The sequence below is a fragment of the Erpetoichthys calabaricus genome, chromosome 1 (assembly GCF_900747795.2).
Source record: "Erpetoichthys calabaricus chromosome 1, fErpCal1.3, whole genome shotgun sequence".
Lineage (NCBI taxonomy): Eukaryota > Metazoa > Chordata > Cladistia > Polypteriformes > Polypteridae > Erpetoichthys > Erpetoichthys calabaricus.
In genome coordinates this window covers 55,880,207-55,897,792 of record NC_041394.2, presented here as the reverse complement: position 1 = coordinate 55,897,792, position 17,586 = coordinate 55,880,207, and the positions used below count along the sequence as shown (strand labels likewise).

At 40.6% G+C, this 17,586-nt stretch overlaps 1 protein-coding gene across 4 annotated transcripts in view; it reads left to right on the top strand.

Moving 5' to 3' along the window:
• LOC114652324 (cytosolic purine 5'-nucleotidase-like) overlaps nt 1-3,510 on the top strand; it is a 55,154-nt gene extending 51,644 nt beyond the window's left edge. For 3 of the 4 annotated variants that reach the window (XM_051931786.1, XM_051931799.1, XM_051931797.1), the window contains one exon: nt 1,248-3,510. In XM_051931786.1, the coding sequence (XP_051787746.1) occupies nt 1,248-1,292 (45 nt within the window). In that variant the 3' untranslated portion in view covers nt 1,293-3,510. The remainder of the gene's footprint in view (nt 1-1,247) is intronic. The other variant, XM_051931790.1, reaches the window with a different exon arrangement.
• Nucleotides 3,511-17,586: the final 14,076 nt, after the last annotated feature.

The window sequence follows — 17,586 nt, the reverse complement described above, 5'->3', positions numbered from 1 at the left end:
TTGTGTAATGAATGTTTTCTTCAGGGGCGGCACGGTGGCGCAGTGGTAGCGCTGCTGCCTCGCAGTTAGGAGACCCGGGTTCGCTTCCCGGGTCCTCCCTGCGTGGAGTTTGCATGTTCTCCTCGTGTCTGCGTGGGTTTCCTCCGGGCACTCCGGTTTCCTCCCACAGTCCAAAGACATGCAGGTTAGGTGGATTGGCGATTCTAAATTGGCCCGTGGGTGTGTTTGTGTGTGTCCTGCGGTGGGTTGGCACCCTGCCTGTGATTGGTTCCCTGCCTTGTGCCCTGTGTTGGCTGGGATTGGCTCCAGCAGACCCCCGTGACCCTGTATTCGGATTCAGCGGGTTGGAAAATGGATGGATGGATGTTTTCTTCAGCGCTCTTTGGGGCTCTTCCTTGTTTTTTACGTACTGCATTCACAGTCAGTTCATGTGATTACGTGGGAGGCATGATGACGCGATACGCAACCCCGCCTCCCAAGGCCAGCGAGCTGCAGTCCATTACAGTATATGGACAAAAAAGAGGTTCCAGTTATGACTGTTACGCTTTGAATTTTGAAATGAAACCTGCCTAACCTTTGTAAGTAAGCTGTAAGGAATGAGCCTGCCAAATTTCAGCCTTCCACCTACACGGGAAGTTGGAGAATTAGTGATGAGTGAGTGAGTGAGTGAGTCAGTGAGTGAGTGAGTGAGTGAGTCAGTGAGGGCTTTGCCTTTTATTAGTATAGAAGACAAGCAGTAAGGGGCACAGTCGACACACACAGCGACAGGCGCTCTCTCAGTCTCCTGTAACAGCGTCATCTAGCTTTTGCCAGGAGTCTGCTGTTACGCTACATGTGCGTCCTATGGGTGTTTCATTAATTAAAGCCCCGCCTGCTACAACAGGAAAACAGGAACTATTATACAAAAGATACACTGATTGCATTCATATTAATCAAAATTCACAATATACCAAACAAAAACATTTCAGTATTAAAAAAAAATAGTTTTGAGAATGTTCACTAAAATAACACATAATAAACTGACTCAGCCAAACTGGCTTCCCACCCAAGATAAGCAGGTTAGGAAATGGATGGATGAATGAAGCTACATTTCCTCACATCATCATGGGATCTGGTACAAAAACACAGTTTTTAATAAGACTGAGATTCATACTGCCATCTTGTTTTAAAGGTGGAAACAGGGAAATAAGTAGTACAAATAATAATTTTCATTTCTTTCTCTTTGTGTTTATTCTCCTTATAATCAGAAGCAGAACCAAAATGAACAAGAAAGCAGTGAGGAAGAGAAATAAGGCATGTCAAGACAAAGACAAACTGAAAAAAACAACACAAATGTTAAAATAACCGGCAAACAGAAATCCTCCCTTTTCCAAAGAGTCCTACTTTATTTGTCTTTTGGCTTTCTCCTCAGCATTATGGATTGATGTAGACCATTCAGCAAATACTTGATCACCAGCATTTCAGCTAAGGAAGATGAATTTCAGTATGAATTTTATTTCTAAAGACAGACTATTTCAAGCTTTTACCACCCAGTCTGCCATTTTTCTGAATCAGAAATGGCAGAATCTTTAATCCGGTTTACAACAAACATGTTTCATTTTTTCTTGGTTAACACAGCTACACTCACTCAGGCAGATTACACTGCAGGTAGGCAGCGAGTTTGCCTTGTTAGGACTACTCATGATGATCACTAACTGGAGTGTGCCTTCGTATCTTCAAAGTGGGCTTGCACCCTCTCCAAATTCGTTTCTGGCTCCGTGTCTCATATTGTCAGGATGGACTTCAGTCCTCTGCGGCATTAAAACTGGAATCAGTGGAGATACTAAATGAACTGGACAGATGAATAGAGCGATATTTTCCAGAACTTAATAGACTTACTCATGCATCTTGAAAATGCAATGAATTGATATGCTGAAGAATTAACTAGAATTAATTAACTAGAAAGTCAGTTACCGTACATGTAGACTTTCACTGTTACTCTAGTTCAGTTGTGCACCTCCATTACATTTAACAGTTATTTTAAGCCACGTTCACAAGTGGTGACTTTCAGACTTGTTCTTTATTTATTCAGAGCTGTGTTTGTCAGTAGTGAATCTGTCAAAAACAAGAAATGCAACATAACATACTGTACAATAGTTGCTTTTGTGTTTAGTAAAAAAAAAATAGTGTTGCTGCCACGCAGTCCCTGGGCTTGAACCCCATTGTGGTCACTTTCAACGTGGAGTTCATGCCAGTGTAGGTTTGCTTACTCCAGTTTTCCTCTTCCAAAGACTGATAACACCTTCCAGGATTTTGCCCTGCCTTGTGCCCGATGCTGGCATGACAGTCTCCAATACTCCATGGCCCCATAATTAGAAAGGTTTAGAAATGTACTGACTGAATGAATGATAATAAAGTGAACACATTTGTGAATTAAGAGGGGGAATAAACTATCAAAAGTGAATGAATAGTTTTAACAATTTTAGCTTTCTTCGTAAGAACAGTCTGACTGAAAATATTGAGCTCAGCTATCGTTATACAGTGTAAGTTTAAGGGTTTTTTGTGTTTTTTTTTTTTTAAAGTAATGTGGTTAACCTTTCACTTACTAAGATATCAAACTTGGCTAACATTTAGGTCATCGGTGTTTATTGAGATTCCTAAACCAGGGCAATGATGCAAAAAAGAAGAAATTGATTAAATTCCCAAGGCAGAAGCAATTAAACTAAACAATGATAAAATCCATGAATGCCTAAAATGTTTACATTCTTATGCCCAATCTTGACTTTCTGCCTTTAGCATTTAGCCCATTGCAGTCTCCATGTTAAGATTAGGGGTCTTTTGAACATGGTGCTGTGTTTGTGCGTATTGTTATATCGAAAATATAATTGAATAAAATATTAGACATACCATGAGAGCACTCCAGTTGGTAAAAACCCTGGTTGTAAAGCACTATTGGTGCATGAAATGAATCCAACAAATAAAAAGTGTGTTCAGGTGCACCACGTGTGGTATTGAAAGGACAGGAGGAGCTGTTTAGATTAGAGTACACAGAATTAAAGAAAGGAATCAAATGAAACTTCAAGTACTGCAGCTAAACCCGTACTTCTAAAGGGGCCTCTGCTGAGGCAGCTGGAAAGTGCCTACCTATATGGTCCTCTGGCCTTACGCGTGGACTTTTGCGACCTTTTGACTTGGATCTCTGCTATGCACGTGTAAAACAAACAGCACAATGCTCCAAAGTCTATTGTGGGATAAGCAAAGACAGGCTGAGTTGTCTGGAGCCTTTTATTATTATCTGAGGAGTGACAGATTAGCTGCTTCTGCCTCGTTTTATGTATTCAGTTATCCTAAAGTGCTAACTAAGATTCTAAAGAATTTATAGGTGCATAGTGATATTGGTATATTTTTACAATGTTAAATGTCTACTGCAGTTGTGTGTTTTATTAGTCTTTTCAAATTATTTACTGATGTTTTTCTTTATCATTGTATATATTTCCTAAATCTACTTTTGAATAAAATGTTTTACCTGGACCTGGCTGTTTGGCTTTTCTTTACAATCTTTTTGCGGTGGTGCAGGTGGCAGGCACTGCTACCCCATAGACAGAACATCACGAGTTTGACGCCTCCACTTCTTCACTATGTGGAGTTTACAAGCTCTTCCTGTTATTTTTCAAGATACTTTGCTTACACATCCTAAAGATTTGTGTTATTTGCGATTCTAAGCTGACCATGTGTACCTTTGTGCATGAAGAAGTCTGTTAACAAATAATGGTAACATGGAAGCCAGGGACTTCATGTTTCTTGCCTTTTTATGCCTTTAGTTTTTAATTTGTACTGTAGGTAGGATCACATATTGTCTATCTGGGCCACGAGAACACATTTCTTCAAATACAGTTTTGGTAGCACCCACCTTATGTTCAGGATATAGAGAAACACCAACGTCCCGTCACATGACACAAATGGACATTGAATGGATTGAGATGCACAACAGCGATATAAACTGTACACCACATCCATTAGGTACATGAAATGACCACTTATTGTGAGATTCTGGTGTGGCTTCTGTGAAAGCATTTTCCATTATCATCAAAACACCAAATGATGGCATTTTACATGAAAGAAAGATCTTGCATGTGCTATTCATGGCCCCCTGCTACCATATGGAATGGGCATGAGCCTCGGGTATTGTGTGTCTCATGGGCTTAGGCTTGCAGGGACATGCAGGGTTGTTGGAGAAGTTCTTGAAGGACACCCCCATGAGTTTACAAAGCCATTCCTAACCTCAGAGGTTATCTCCAGGCAGCGCCTAGAATGAGGCATGTTGGGAGATGAGTCATGACAAGGAACATAAAGGAGTGTTTGTGTATTTATACCAATAGATGTGCAAGTTTGTCGTGTGCCTGTGACAAGGCCATTAAATGTGCTTTTACTGCACTTCTTATGTGCATAGTAAATATGATGAAAATATAAGATATTTTGGAAGGATGCTTTATAAACTGTGATTTTAAGTACATCTGAGTGTGATTTGAAATCATATGTTGATGACCACACTGAAATTTGAATCTGGAGCAAGAATGAGCAGAGTAAGTTTTCCCCAGGGCTACTGCCAGGTACAACTCAGACAATGGCAAGTTTTTCATAAAACAATACGAACAAACATAATAAAATAGAGGAGAAGAGAAGGCCGTGTCCTTCACACTGAATGCAAATGTTTTATATTTAAAATACTTACTGTAAGTTCATATTGTATTCGCAAAGCCATGCATTAATTAGAATGAGTGTGGCGTGAGATGGGCTGGCACCCCATTCACAGCTGAATTTATGCCTTAAACCCAATCAATTGCATTAAGCAGCCCGGGCAGTGGATAATTTTAAATTTGATTTTAGCCTAATAATACAATTGGTAAATATTCAAGAAGGTGCTAGCTAATACAGTATAATAATCTCAAACCTGTTTAGACAGATAGATAGATAGATAGATAGATAGATAGATAGATAGATAGATAGATAGATAGATAGATAGATAGATAGATAGATAGATAGATAGATAGATAGATAGATAGATAGATAGATAGATAGATAAATACTTTATTAATCCCAAGGGGAAATTCACAGTGATCAATAAAAAAGAGAAAAATAAAAGTAGAAAAATAAAGTCGTTTAATCTAATTTAGGGTCAAAGGGCGCTGGAGCCATACGCTAGCCAGTCCACACACACAGGGGCCACTTTAGAATCACCAGTTAGCACAACCTGCAAGTCTTTGGTGATGTGGAAGAAAACCCACAGAGACACAGGGAGGAAGGCTTGGTAAAGAGGGCTGGTTCTCCTTTTACTCCCACCCAGGGGGAGGTTTCCTGCTGACAACATGACATATAGTAAGGCAGGGTGGTCCCATAAAAATACTGCAAGCAACAGAAAGAGAAACATGAAAGAAATCATAGAGCAAATACACGTGTCAGAGTATAAGACCAGGGGCTAGAGGCAGCAGACTTTGTCATGCCAGGTGAAATGTCTAAGGGGGCAGCAGGGCAACAGAGATTGAAAAAGAAAAGCACCCTGGGAAGATGTAGAAGATCCAGGGATGCTAAAGACCAATAGGCCCAATAGATTATAGGGATTACAAAAACCTTTGAAGAGCAGAACTGGGAAAATGGCTGGGGCCAACACGATTGAAATAAAATTTGACTGTAGCCCTATTCGGACGGGACAAGTTTTACCCAAGACTGTTGGGAGCAGACGCTGATAGCGCTTTGCTGCACCCACCACACAATGAGCCACCTGGATTGGGACCCGAGTCTAGCGTAGGTGGGCTAAAATAATTATAACCGGAGGACCTGTCAGGACTCTTCACGGACTGCACATTCATGTCTCAATACAAAATACGGGGACAATTTACCTTCTGTAAAAAATAACGGCGGGCTAACCTAGTCCCGTGCCAATCAATAAAACCACCAAGTTACAGAGATACTCCATTAGTAATTACTTTACCCAGTGCCTGAAGTGGAAATAAAAGAATTGTTGGTAGGGAATCCCCTCGGAGGTACAAAGGCGCACTGATATTCACAAATTATATCAAAACAATTGGGGGCAGGGTCCCCCTTGTAGGTGCAAACACACATATTAGTTGTTATTTTGTTATAAATAAATACTAACACTAATGTGGTCTGAACTGACGGTATGCATACATTAACTACCATTACTCATTGGGAAAGAACGGCGAAATTCTGGTACGGAGTACTGGTGCATACCGGCCCACCTCAAGCCCACCTTCTGGGTGTCAGTCAGTCATTGTCCAACCCGCTATATCCTAACTACAGGGTCACAGGGGTCTGCTGGAGCCAATCCCAGCCAACACAGGGTGCAAGGCAGGACAAATCCCAAGGCAGGGCGCTAGCCCACTTCAGGGCACACACACACACACACACACACACACCAAGCACACACTAAGGACAATTTAGGATCACCAATGCACCTAACCTGCATGTCTTTGGACTGTGGGAGGAAACTGGAGCGCCCGGAGGAAACCTACGCAGGCATGAGGAGAACATGCAAACTCCACGGGAAGTGAACCCAGGCCTCCTAACTGTAATGACTACATTAAACATTTTAACAATATGGAAAGTTACATTGGTCTTTGCTTCCTGTTTTGCTTTGCTGAATGCAAATATAATTTTGGATTGACGGTATTCACATAGGAAGTTGGACCGACATGAAATGAATTTTTCATGAATTTAACACATTGCATTATTTGAATTGAGCTAAACATGTTTTGCTGATTTTTTAAAATAATTTTATTTTAATTTGAATAACCAGAACATTACAATGGCATTCTCCTTGATCAAACATATAACGACACAACAGATGCAACCATTTACTTCAAAATAACTAGAAAAAGAACAAAGGAAAACAGAGAGACAAAGGGGGACAAAAACAAAGCAAACCCACCCTGATGTCTGTTTGTACTTCACCTCTCCTTTCAGTGTCTAACAATGGCCAGCCAGCACTGACGGATCCCACTTGCCGTGATACCGCGTTTCCATTGTTGTGAGTTCCTGGTGAGACCTAACAACACGTACGTCACTGACAGCAACAAGATAAGCAGGGAAAAGTCCAAGCGTGACTGCAGGAAAGGAATCTTTAGTGATGCGTTGCTCTCAATGGCTTTGTATGCTTGAAGCAGTTTGGTGCTTTGCACCTGCCAAGAAAATTCTCAACAACACCCTTGAACGCCTTCCTTGAGATTTCCTTCAGTCCCACTAGCAGACCTTCAAACCTCTTGTCGTTGATAACATGTCTGATTTGCGGGCTTCCATAATCTTAGCATTAGTTGTTCATTGAAGCATCTGTCTAAAATATCAAAATCAGAATATGGAGCCAATATAGGAAATACTTCAAGACTGAGAAGCTTTTATCTGTGGCACCTCTGCATGATAACCACCTTTTTCCACCCTCTCAAACATATGCAGTTTTTAATGTCTGGAAAACATACAGGATTAAATCACTTAGAGATCTGTACATAGACAACATTTTGGCATCCTACGAACAAATTTAACTTTCCAGTAACACATTTCTTTCACTACCTCCAAACTGAAACTTTGTCAAACAGAACCTGCCCGATTTTCCCCATCTCCTACCTAACTCTATGCTGGAAAAAATATTGCTCATTCTCAAGGACTCAGACAGCATTTCTGCAATATATAAAATCATTTTACAGTCCCTCCCTTTCAAAGATCCCAGAGTACAGTGGGAAAAGGATCTCTCACTCAACACGTCAGAAAAGGAGTGGAAGGTAGCAATGCACGGAATTCACTTGAGCTCCATATCCGCAAAGCATTCAATTATTCAACTCAAAATCATCTGTCTTGTTTAAAATTGTTCAAAATGTTTCCACAACAAGACCCAACCTGCAAACACTGCAATCGAGCTCCAGCCTCACTAGGCCACATGTTTTGGGCCTGCACCAAATTAACATCATTCTGGACCAAATCTTTAATTGTCTTTCAGACAGCCTTGGTGTCCCAGTACCGTCTAACCCACTAACAGCTGTGTTTGGTGGACTCCCAGATGTGCTTAAAGTGGAGAAGGACAAACTGTGATCGCCTTCACTACACTATTGGCACGCAGACTTATTTTGCTAAACTGGAAGAATCCTAACTCTCCTCTTTTAAGTCAGTGGGTAACTGATGTTTTATATTTGAAATTGGAAAAAAATCAAATTCTCGCTTAAAGGATCTGTGCAGAAATTTTTCAAACCCTGGCAGGATCTAATCAATAACATTTTAGATTAAGCATTTAAATTGAGGAAGCAGATTCTATTCCCTTTTTTATTTTATTTATTTATTTACAGTAATCCCTCCTCCATCGCGGGGGTTGCGTTCCAGAGCCACCCGCGAAATAAGAAAATCCGCGAAGTAGAAACCATATGTTTATATGGTTATTTTTATATTGTCATGCTTGGGTCACAGATTTGCGCAGAAACACAGGAGGTTGTAGAGAGACAGGAACGTTATTCAAACACTGCAAACAAACATTTGACTCTTTTTCAAAAGTTTAAACTGTGCTCCATGACAAGACAGAGATGACAGTTCCGTCTCACAATTAAAAGAATGCAAACATATCTTCCTCTTCAAAGGAGTGCGTGTCAGGAGCAGTGACTGTCACAGAGATAGAGAGAAAAGCAAACAAATCAATAGGGCTGTTTGGCTTAAGTATGCGAAGCACCGCGGCACAAAGCTGTTGAAGGCGGCAGCTCACACCCCCTCCGTCAGGAGCAGAGAAAGAGAAAGAGAGAGAGAGACAGATAAAAACAAGCAAGCAAAAATCAATACGTGCCCTTCGAGCTTTTAAGTATGTGAAGCACTGTGCAGCATGTCGTTTCAGGAAGCAGCTGCACAAAAGATAGCAACGTGAAGATAATCTTTCAGCATTTTTAGACGAGCGTCCGTATCGTCTAGGTGTGCGAACAGCCCCCCTGCTCAATCCCCCTACATCAGGATCAGAGAAAGTCAGCGCAAGAGAGAGAGAAAAGTAAGCTGGGTAGCTTCTCAGCCATCTGCCAATAGCGTCCCTTGTATGAAATCAACTGGGCAAACCAACTGAGGAAGCATGTACAAGAAATTAAAAGACCCATTGTCCACAGAAATCCACGAACCAGCAAAAAATCCACGATATATATTTAGATATGCTTACATATAAAATCCGCAATAGAGTGAAGCCGCGAAAGGCGAAGCGCGATACAGCGAGGGATTACTGTACTTATTTTTTCCTACTATTAAAGTTTTACTCCATTGGCCTAGCTCTCTTTCTCATGGGTGGGAGCTGACTTGACTTTGACTTAGTTCTGTAAAATTTGACATGCTTGTATGGAATGTTATTTGCTTTTAATAAAATCAATAAAATAAAAATATCTAATTCCTTCTTGTTCATCACTTTTTCATGAAAATTTTCATCAGTCCAAATTTTAAATAAATAGCAGGCAAAAATGCCATTGTTGGCTTCTGAGCCACACTTTTCCTGCCCTGGAACCAAATGGCCAGGTCTTTTGAAGTAATGAGACTCTTTAATTATAATTCTTTACATTTCTATTGCACTTTTCTCACAACTCGATGCACTTTCCACAGTAAGTGGAGAGCCACTTCAATCATCACTAATGTGTAGCATCCACCTGGATGATGCAATGGCAGCCGTTTTTGCACCAGTACACTCAACAAATATGAGCTACTAGGTGGTGAACTGGTGAGAGAAAGCCGGTTAGAGACAGGGGATGAATGAGGGGCCAGAATGACTAGGCCGTGGAGAGAAACGTAGCCTGCACATTGGAATATAAACCTTGCTTTTCACGAAGACTGCAGAGAGTCAGGACCACGTTTTTATGTCACATCCAAAGGACAAAACCATTTTTATAGCACAGTGTCCCCATCACTGCACTGGGGCATTGGGATCACATTCAGACCACTGGGTAACCAACCCCCCAAGCTGGCCTCACCAACCCCTCTTCCAGCAGCAGCCCAAGCCTTTTCCTAGATGTGAGTACTGCCCAGGACCTTTAGAACATCTCATTCACAAATGAAACAACGGTACTCGGCGTATCCACTACTTCAGATCACCACTGATGTCCCAGTTGTAGCTGTAGTTGTTGTACTATATACGTATAATCACGGTTTGAGTTCCCCACCATAACTGTAAAGCCCCTTTTTCAGCAGCCATTCCCTCAGTACCCTAATGGTCAACTCTCTTAGCTTATCCTCAGTCATTTTAAATGTTAATTGGTTATTAGAGAAACCTTTGTAATGTGAATGTGAATAATAAGTTACAATTTCAGGAAGTACACTATTGGCTCTGTTTTTAAGTCAATTTAATGATTTGACAGCACAAGTGTGACAGATAGGGGGCACTGTCGTCCCCTTGAACCCTCAGACCACTCGTCAGACACCAGATAAAAGTCCAAAATATTATTTATTATAATAATAAGTGCACAAAGCACTCTCCACTTCACAATACTTCAATAAATCAATAATAAGCACAATACACTAATCAATACAATCCTCCACTCCCAGTAGCTCAGTCACCCTTCCTCCCAACTTGGCTCACTGCTGGGATCTCCCACAGTCCTTTTATAGTCCATGACCCGGAAGTGCTTCTGATCCCCCCCAGTCCATGTGATTCTTAGCACTTCCGGGTCAGATCAAAACTCTTTTCTTCAGCGCGGAAGTATATCATCCCTTCCTTTCCCGTGATTGGGAAGTCCTTCCGGGATATATGGAAAGTACAAGTTCCTGGGCCTCCCTGCAGCGTCCCCTGGCGGCCCCCACAGTATCCAGCAGGGCTGTGAAGAAAAACTCCAAAGTCCATCATGCCCTGCTGGAATTCAGGGCACCTCCATGTTGCTGGGAGGGCTCCATCTGGCGGCGTGGGGGTATTGGCCGGGATGAACAGCCGGCCATATACCACACAAGATATCACGTTTTATTACAAGCATGAACAATTCTGGTTGTGTCCAAACTGTTGACTGGTAGTCCATGTCCACATTATATTTTTCACATGTCTGTAAGAGTCACACACCATGTCAAACGATGAACATTTTGTGTCACTAGTGAAATCAACAGCATGGCTCACAGCATCTAGTCACATAAATATCTTTATACAAAAAATGCTAAGGTCTGGAAGTCATTACTCGCAAACTAATGGGGATAGAAACTTGACCATGGTCTTAATCAAAACATTGTGACCCGATATGTTCTGGAAAAAACTATTTAAGAAGTGACAACGTGGAAGCCATGACTTGTGGTCATGTGTTTACAGGAAAGTGATGAAGAACCACCATAATAGCAAAAAGAAACAGAACAGCAGTGGCATCTGCTGTTCTCGTCTGACACGGGTAAATTGACCGTAGGACAAGCGTGTTTTTCTGGTTTCAGTTGTCCGCGGACAAGTGCAATTTTCTGGAGAAAAAAGAATTATATGTGCTGTGCAGGGCACATTTTTACCACTACTTTCAAATTTTAAACATTTGGGTATGTACTTCGTGCGGAAACAGTCTACTTAGGCATGTTCTTCATGTCTTCAATATTGTTTACAAAATGACGGCTGATTTTTCAAAGGGGAAGCACTCTTATGGTCTTACACAAGTATTTTGCCCTACTATTTACACGCTTGAAGATGCGGTCATTTTTTTTCATGCCAACATTGCGATGTAATCTGATGATTTTTCATTATAAATCGATAACTTTTATATATCATTGATAAAATTCATTGTTTCTACATAAAAATGCGGTCATTTTACTTATAATGCAAATGTTTTCACCACATAACAAAGCTTGTTAGGCAGTTAATCTTTCCTGAAATTTGCGAATTCGCGTAGGTTGTGATATATTGAGGAGTTAAGAAATTTATTGCGTGACAACATCAATTTTGATGAGCTGTCTGTAGATCGTTTTTGATTAGAGAATTTTTCATATAAAACAAGTTGGTTTCGCACTGTTAGTTTATTAAAAATAAAACATGTCAAAATCTTTTCAGTCATGAGTGACTCAAGCACTGACTCATCAGTAATAGACCAAGAAGGTATACTACTGAGGTACGTTCATCCAGAAACGTTTGATCCTTACACAGCCATGGCTAGCATTGAGAATTTAGAAAATGCCAGAGCAGATGGTGTTGTTGCTGCCATAAAAAATGGTTTGTCAAAATGTGGCATTGATATTGAAAATATTGGAGACAATGACCCAAAGCTTGTGTGCATTAATCTTGATGGTGCAGCAGTTAATCTTGGAGCTAAAAATGGTGTTGTCAGAAAGCTCAGTGATTGTGTAAGTAACAAAGTTCTTGTTACACACTGTGTGGCACATAAACTGGAGTTAGGTGTACTTGATGCTGGAAAAGACGTAGGCTATCTGAAAAAGTCTGAAGACACCATTAAGCGCATCTGCAAGTTTTATTCTTTTTCACCAAAGAGACGAAGTGAGCTGCAAAATCTTGCGTCAATTTTGAATGAAACCTTTCTTATGCATTCAGAAATAAAAGCCATCAGATGGGTATCATCAAAGTCCAGAGCACTGAAAGCCGTTAGCCAGGATTTACATGTAACTGTTACCCACATGGAACTGATACTCTCCACATCAAACAAGGCAGATGAAATGGGGCAGGATAAAGCCATCCTACATGACCTCAAGCAAGTAAAATTTATTAAGTATCCACATCTGATGATGGATGTACTTTCTGCTATTGCAGCCACCTCAACTCTTTTCCAGAGCAAAGACTTGCTGATATTTGTAGTTAAGGAGTTCATTGACACCTTGTACACCAGATTGCATGCTATGACAAAGGAGCCAGGAGAAAAGTTTTATAACCTGTTTGACAAGGAGTCTAGTACATTTGATGGATACTTAAAGCTGTCTGGTGGTTTCAGAGATTTTCGTGAAGACAGAGATGTTCATGATCTCCTGGAAAGCATGGTTCAGTATATACTTACCAGATTCTCTGACCTTGATAAGCCTCCTGTGTCAGTTATGAGGGTGTTTGATTTCAGAATCTGGCCACACACTATCTGAACTGAGCACTTATGGAAACTATGAAATCAAGAACTTGTGTCAGCAGTATAGAGGAAGTTAAACATGCACCATCTGAATGGCAAGCACTTAAAGTGCAGATATCAATGCAACGGCAGTACCATCCACTTGCTGTCTATACCTCAGTTCTGCAGAGGAAGGAAGAGTCTCTGAAGAATGTTAGTGTGCTGATCTCACTGTTTCTTACAGTTTCTCCTTCCACAGCTTCTTGTGAGAGATTATTCTCCAGTATGAATTTAGTAAAGAGTTCTCTAAGAGCACGCCTGACTCAGGAAAACCTTCAAAACCTGATGTGCATTGTTGTTGATGGCAAACCTTTAGAAGAGTTTGACCCACTATCAGCTTTTGAATTCTGGCTGTCATCTGGCAACAGGCACATCACTCATAAAAAACCTGAAAAGTCATCAGCGTCCACTTCTCCAGGACCATCAGTCCAGGAACTAAGCAGTTCAGCTCAAGCAGAAATGAACAGCATTCAGCCCATGCTGTCTGAGATGGTAAAGATTCTTGGGGGAGAAGATGTTGCAAGACAAAAGCTGAAGAACACGGCAGAAAATGAATCAGGACAGTGTTCTGTTATGTAACTGTAATATGTGAAACAGAACCAGTGTAGCTATAATGAAGGCATTGTTTATTAGTGAGTTAAAATGATAAGGGAATCTTTTATATAATGTTCTAGAGCAAGGTGGCAAAATACTACTCCCTGAAAGAACTTTTTTTAGTTTTAAAATGGAAAGCAGTTTTGGTATCAATAAAAGAGATTAGAAAAAAAAACTATTCTTTACTTTTGTTATTTCTTAATGGGCAAGTGAATTTAACTGGCGGACAAGTGGATTTTCTAAGTTTACTTGTCCGTGGACAAGTAGAAAACAATTTGATTTCCACACCCCTGTGCTGAGTGTTGAGCACACTGCAGGAGATTAAGTGAAGAGAACATGAAAGAACAAGAAGACAAGACGCTAAAGGACACAGACAAGCAAGACATAATCCTGAAAAGTGCCCGATATATTCTGGCAATTTAAAAAAATGTAGGTGATAGCTAGGGCGGTACAGTGGCGCAGTGCCAGTGCCGCTGCCTCACAGTAAAGAGACCAGCGTTAGTGTCCCAGGTCCTCTCTGCCTGGAGTCAGCATGTTCTCCCCATGACTGGGTGGGTTTACTCCCACAGTCCAAATACATGCAAGTTAGGTGGATTGGTGATACTAAATTGTCCCTAGTGTGTGGTTGGAGTGTGTATAATACTTCCTAATACTTCTGGGGGATTTCAATATACATATGGATAATATCAATGTCCCTATTACTAGAGACTTTATATCCTGCCTTGAGAGTTTGGGATTCCAGCAGCATACTGATGTTCCCACTCATTCCAAAGGACATATCTTGGACTTGATTTGCTGTTCTGAAGTTACCCCGTTTGATTGTACTGCAGATGAACTCCCCATAACTGATCGTTTTCTTATTTCATTCAATGTTAAACTTGCACTTTCCAACACTAAGCTTTCCCGTCTCATATCTTTCCATAATATTAAGAATATTAACTTAGACTCTCTTTCCTCTAGTATTGATTCCCTTATGGACATTCATAATTTATCCACTCCTGAAGAACTGGTCTCACACTATAACACTGGACTTAATGGTATTCTAAACTCTGTCGCTTCATTAAACACTAGATCTGTTTCTTTCTCCTTTTCTGCTCCCTGGTTCACGCCTGAACTTCGGCCTTTGAAACCCAAAGTCCGGCAACTTGAACGGTTATATAAAAAAACTGGACTCTTTGTTCACAAAGAGATGTCCAAAAATCATATACTTTATTAAAAGGACTGTATTGCTCAAACTAAATCTAACTATTATACTCTCATGATTTCCTCCAATGAAGGAAACACCAAGTCATTGTTTTCACTACTTAACAATATCACACAAAACCTGGATTCTTAACCTTCTCACCTTTACTCAACTGAATTTTACAATTCCCTTATGTCCTTTTTTAATGAAAAAATCCAGAAGATTCATCAGTCTCTCTGTACGGATTCCTCCAGTACTTCATTTGAATTTCACCCACCAACCCACCCATTTTCCTCTTTTCAGCTTCCTGCTTTCTCAGAAATCTCAGATCTTGTCTGCAAGTCTAAGCCATCCACCTGTCAGTTGGACCCCCTCCCTAAAGTTCTGGTCAAAGCCTGCCTCCCCTCTCTGGTCCCCCTTATCTCTGCTATAATCCACTCTTCTCTCACTACTAGTACTGTTCCTTCATCTTTTAAAACTGCTGCAATAACCCCAATACTGAAAAAACCTGGTGCCGATCCGACTAATTTCAGTGATTTTATTTCCTATATCTAATCTACCCTTCATTTCCAAAATTCTTGAAAAAACAGTGGCTATTCAACTTCATTCTCATTTATCTCAACAATAATCTGTATGAACAGTTCCAGTCTGGTTTTCGTCCCCTCCACAGTACAGAAACGGCACTTATAAAAATGACTAACGACCTCCTTATGGCAGCTGATTCTGGTTTAATTGCTATTCTCATCCTCCTTGATCTGAGTGCACCCTTTGACACTATTTGTCACACTACTCTTCTCAATAGTTTATCTTCAATTGGCATTACCCACACTCCACTACATTGGTTCAGATCCTACCTCTCAGGCCGCACTCAGTTTGTTCAGCTTAAAACTTTCACATCCCAACCCACCGCTGTTACTTCAGGTGTGCCCCAGGGTTCTGTCCAGATGCTCCTCCTTTTCATTATTTACCTCCTTCCCTTTGGTAATATCTTTTGTAAATATAACATTAGCTTCCACTGTTATGCTGATGACACCCAGCTCTATCTCACTAGCAAGCCTACTGCTTCCTTTCCACCCTCCTCACTTATTGATTGCATAGCAGAAATCGAATCCTGGTTTTCTTCAAATTTTCTTAAATTAAATAGTGACAAAACTGAGGTTCTCCTCATTGGTACAAAATCAACATTATCCAAAACTGATCATTTTTCATTTGTTATTGATAATTCCTCTGTCTCCCCTTCCCCACAGATTAAGAGTCTGGGTGTCATCCTTGACAGTACTTTATCTTTTCAGTCCCACATCAGTAATGTCTCCAGGTCTGCATATTTCCACTTGCGTAACATTAATCGTAACCACCCCTCCCTCACTCCCCACACCACTGCTATCCTTGTTCATAGCCTTGTCACTTCTCGTCTGGATTATTGCAATTCCCTTTTCTTTGGTCTTTATCACAAATCTCTTTATAAGCTTCAACTGGTCCAGAATTCAGCTGCCCGCATCATCACTAGAACCCCCTCTATTCACCATATCACTCCTGTCTTGCAGCAACTTCATTGGCTTCCAGTTCAGTTCCGAATTCAATTCAAAATTCTCCTACTAACTTTTAAGGCTATCTACAAACTTGACCCTCCATATCTGGCTGACCTCCTCCATGTTGCCATTTCCTCCCATACCCTTCGATCCTCTTCCTCCATCCACTTGACTGTCCCCTTCGTCTGTCTTACCACTATGGGGAGCAGAGCATTCAGTTGCTGTGCTCACCGGCTTTGGAACTCACTACCATCTGAGCTTAGAAATATTGAATCATTTTCACTTTTCAAATCTAAACTTAAAACTCATTTGTTTAAGACTGCTTTTTCTCTTTGATTACAATTGCTCTGTCTGATTTTAACTTTTGTATTTTACTTATTGTTTATAATCTGTGTTTTGTCTATTGTTCGATGTCCTTGAGTGTTTAGAAAGGCACCTACAAATATTATAATAATAATAATAATAATACATTTTATTTATGTGTTCATTATGCGATAGTCCAGGGTTTGCTCCTGCCTTGCGCCCTATGCTGGCTGGGATAGGCTCCAGCACACCCTGTGACCCTGTTCAGGACAGAGTGGGTTAGAAAATAGGAAAAAATAAATAAAAAAGGTTACGGCAACCTGGTAGTCCAAAAAAGTTATTGAAATAAAAGCACTGACCCCACAAGACCATCAATTGATAATCCCCCTGGACATACAAGTTCTGGATTGTGTTTATTGATCATCGCCTTTCAAACTTTATTAAACATAAATAAAGGATGGCAAAGTGAACTGTGGTCGTGCGCTTATGGCAAACTGATCAAAAAACAAGTAACGGCCACCATAACCACAGAGAGAAAAAGCAGAGCAGTGCTATCTGCTAAACATCAAGTACATCACAGAAGGTGAATAAGAGACCAAAAATGGGAAAGAATAAGATGACAAAATGCTGAAGCTGACAGACAAGCAAGCAGTAATCCTGAATATCGGGCAACTAAGCAGCGGACAAACATGATGGCCGATAGGCATGCATGACAAAGGGTAGGAAACAGAATGCAAGAACGACAAATGGACAGAAATGCACATCAACAATGAAGACCTCATGAAAGCATTGCTTTTTCATCTCTACAACGTTTCCTTTGAAGACCACTACTTAGTAAAGTTACATCAGTAATGTGAGCAATGGCAGACTTTATTTTTTCATGTTGAAAACAAAAGAATACGCTGCCAAAACAGAAAGGCTTTAA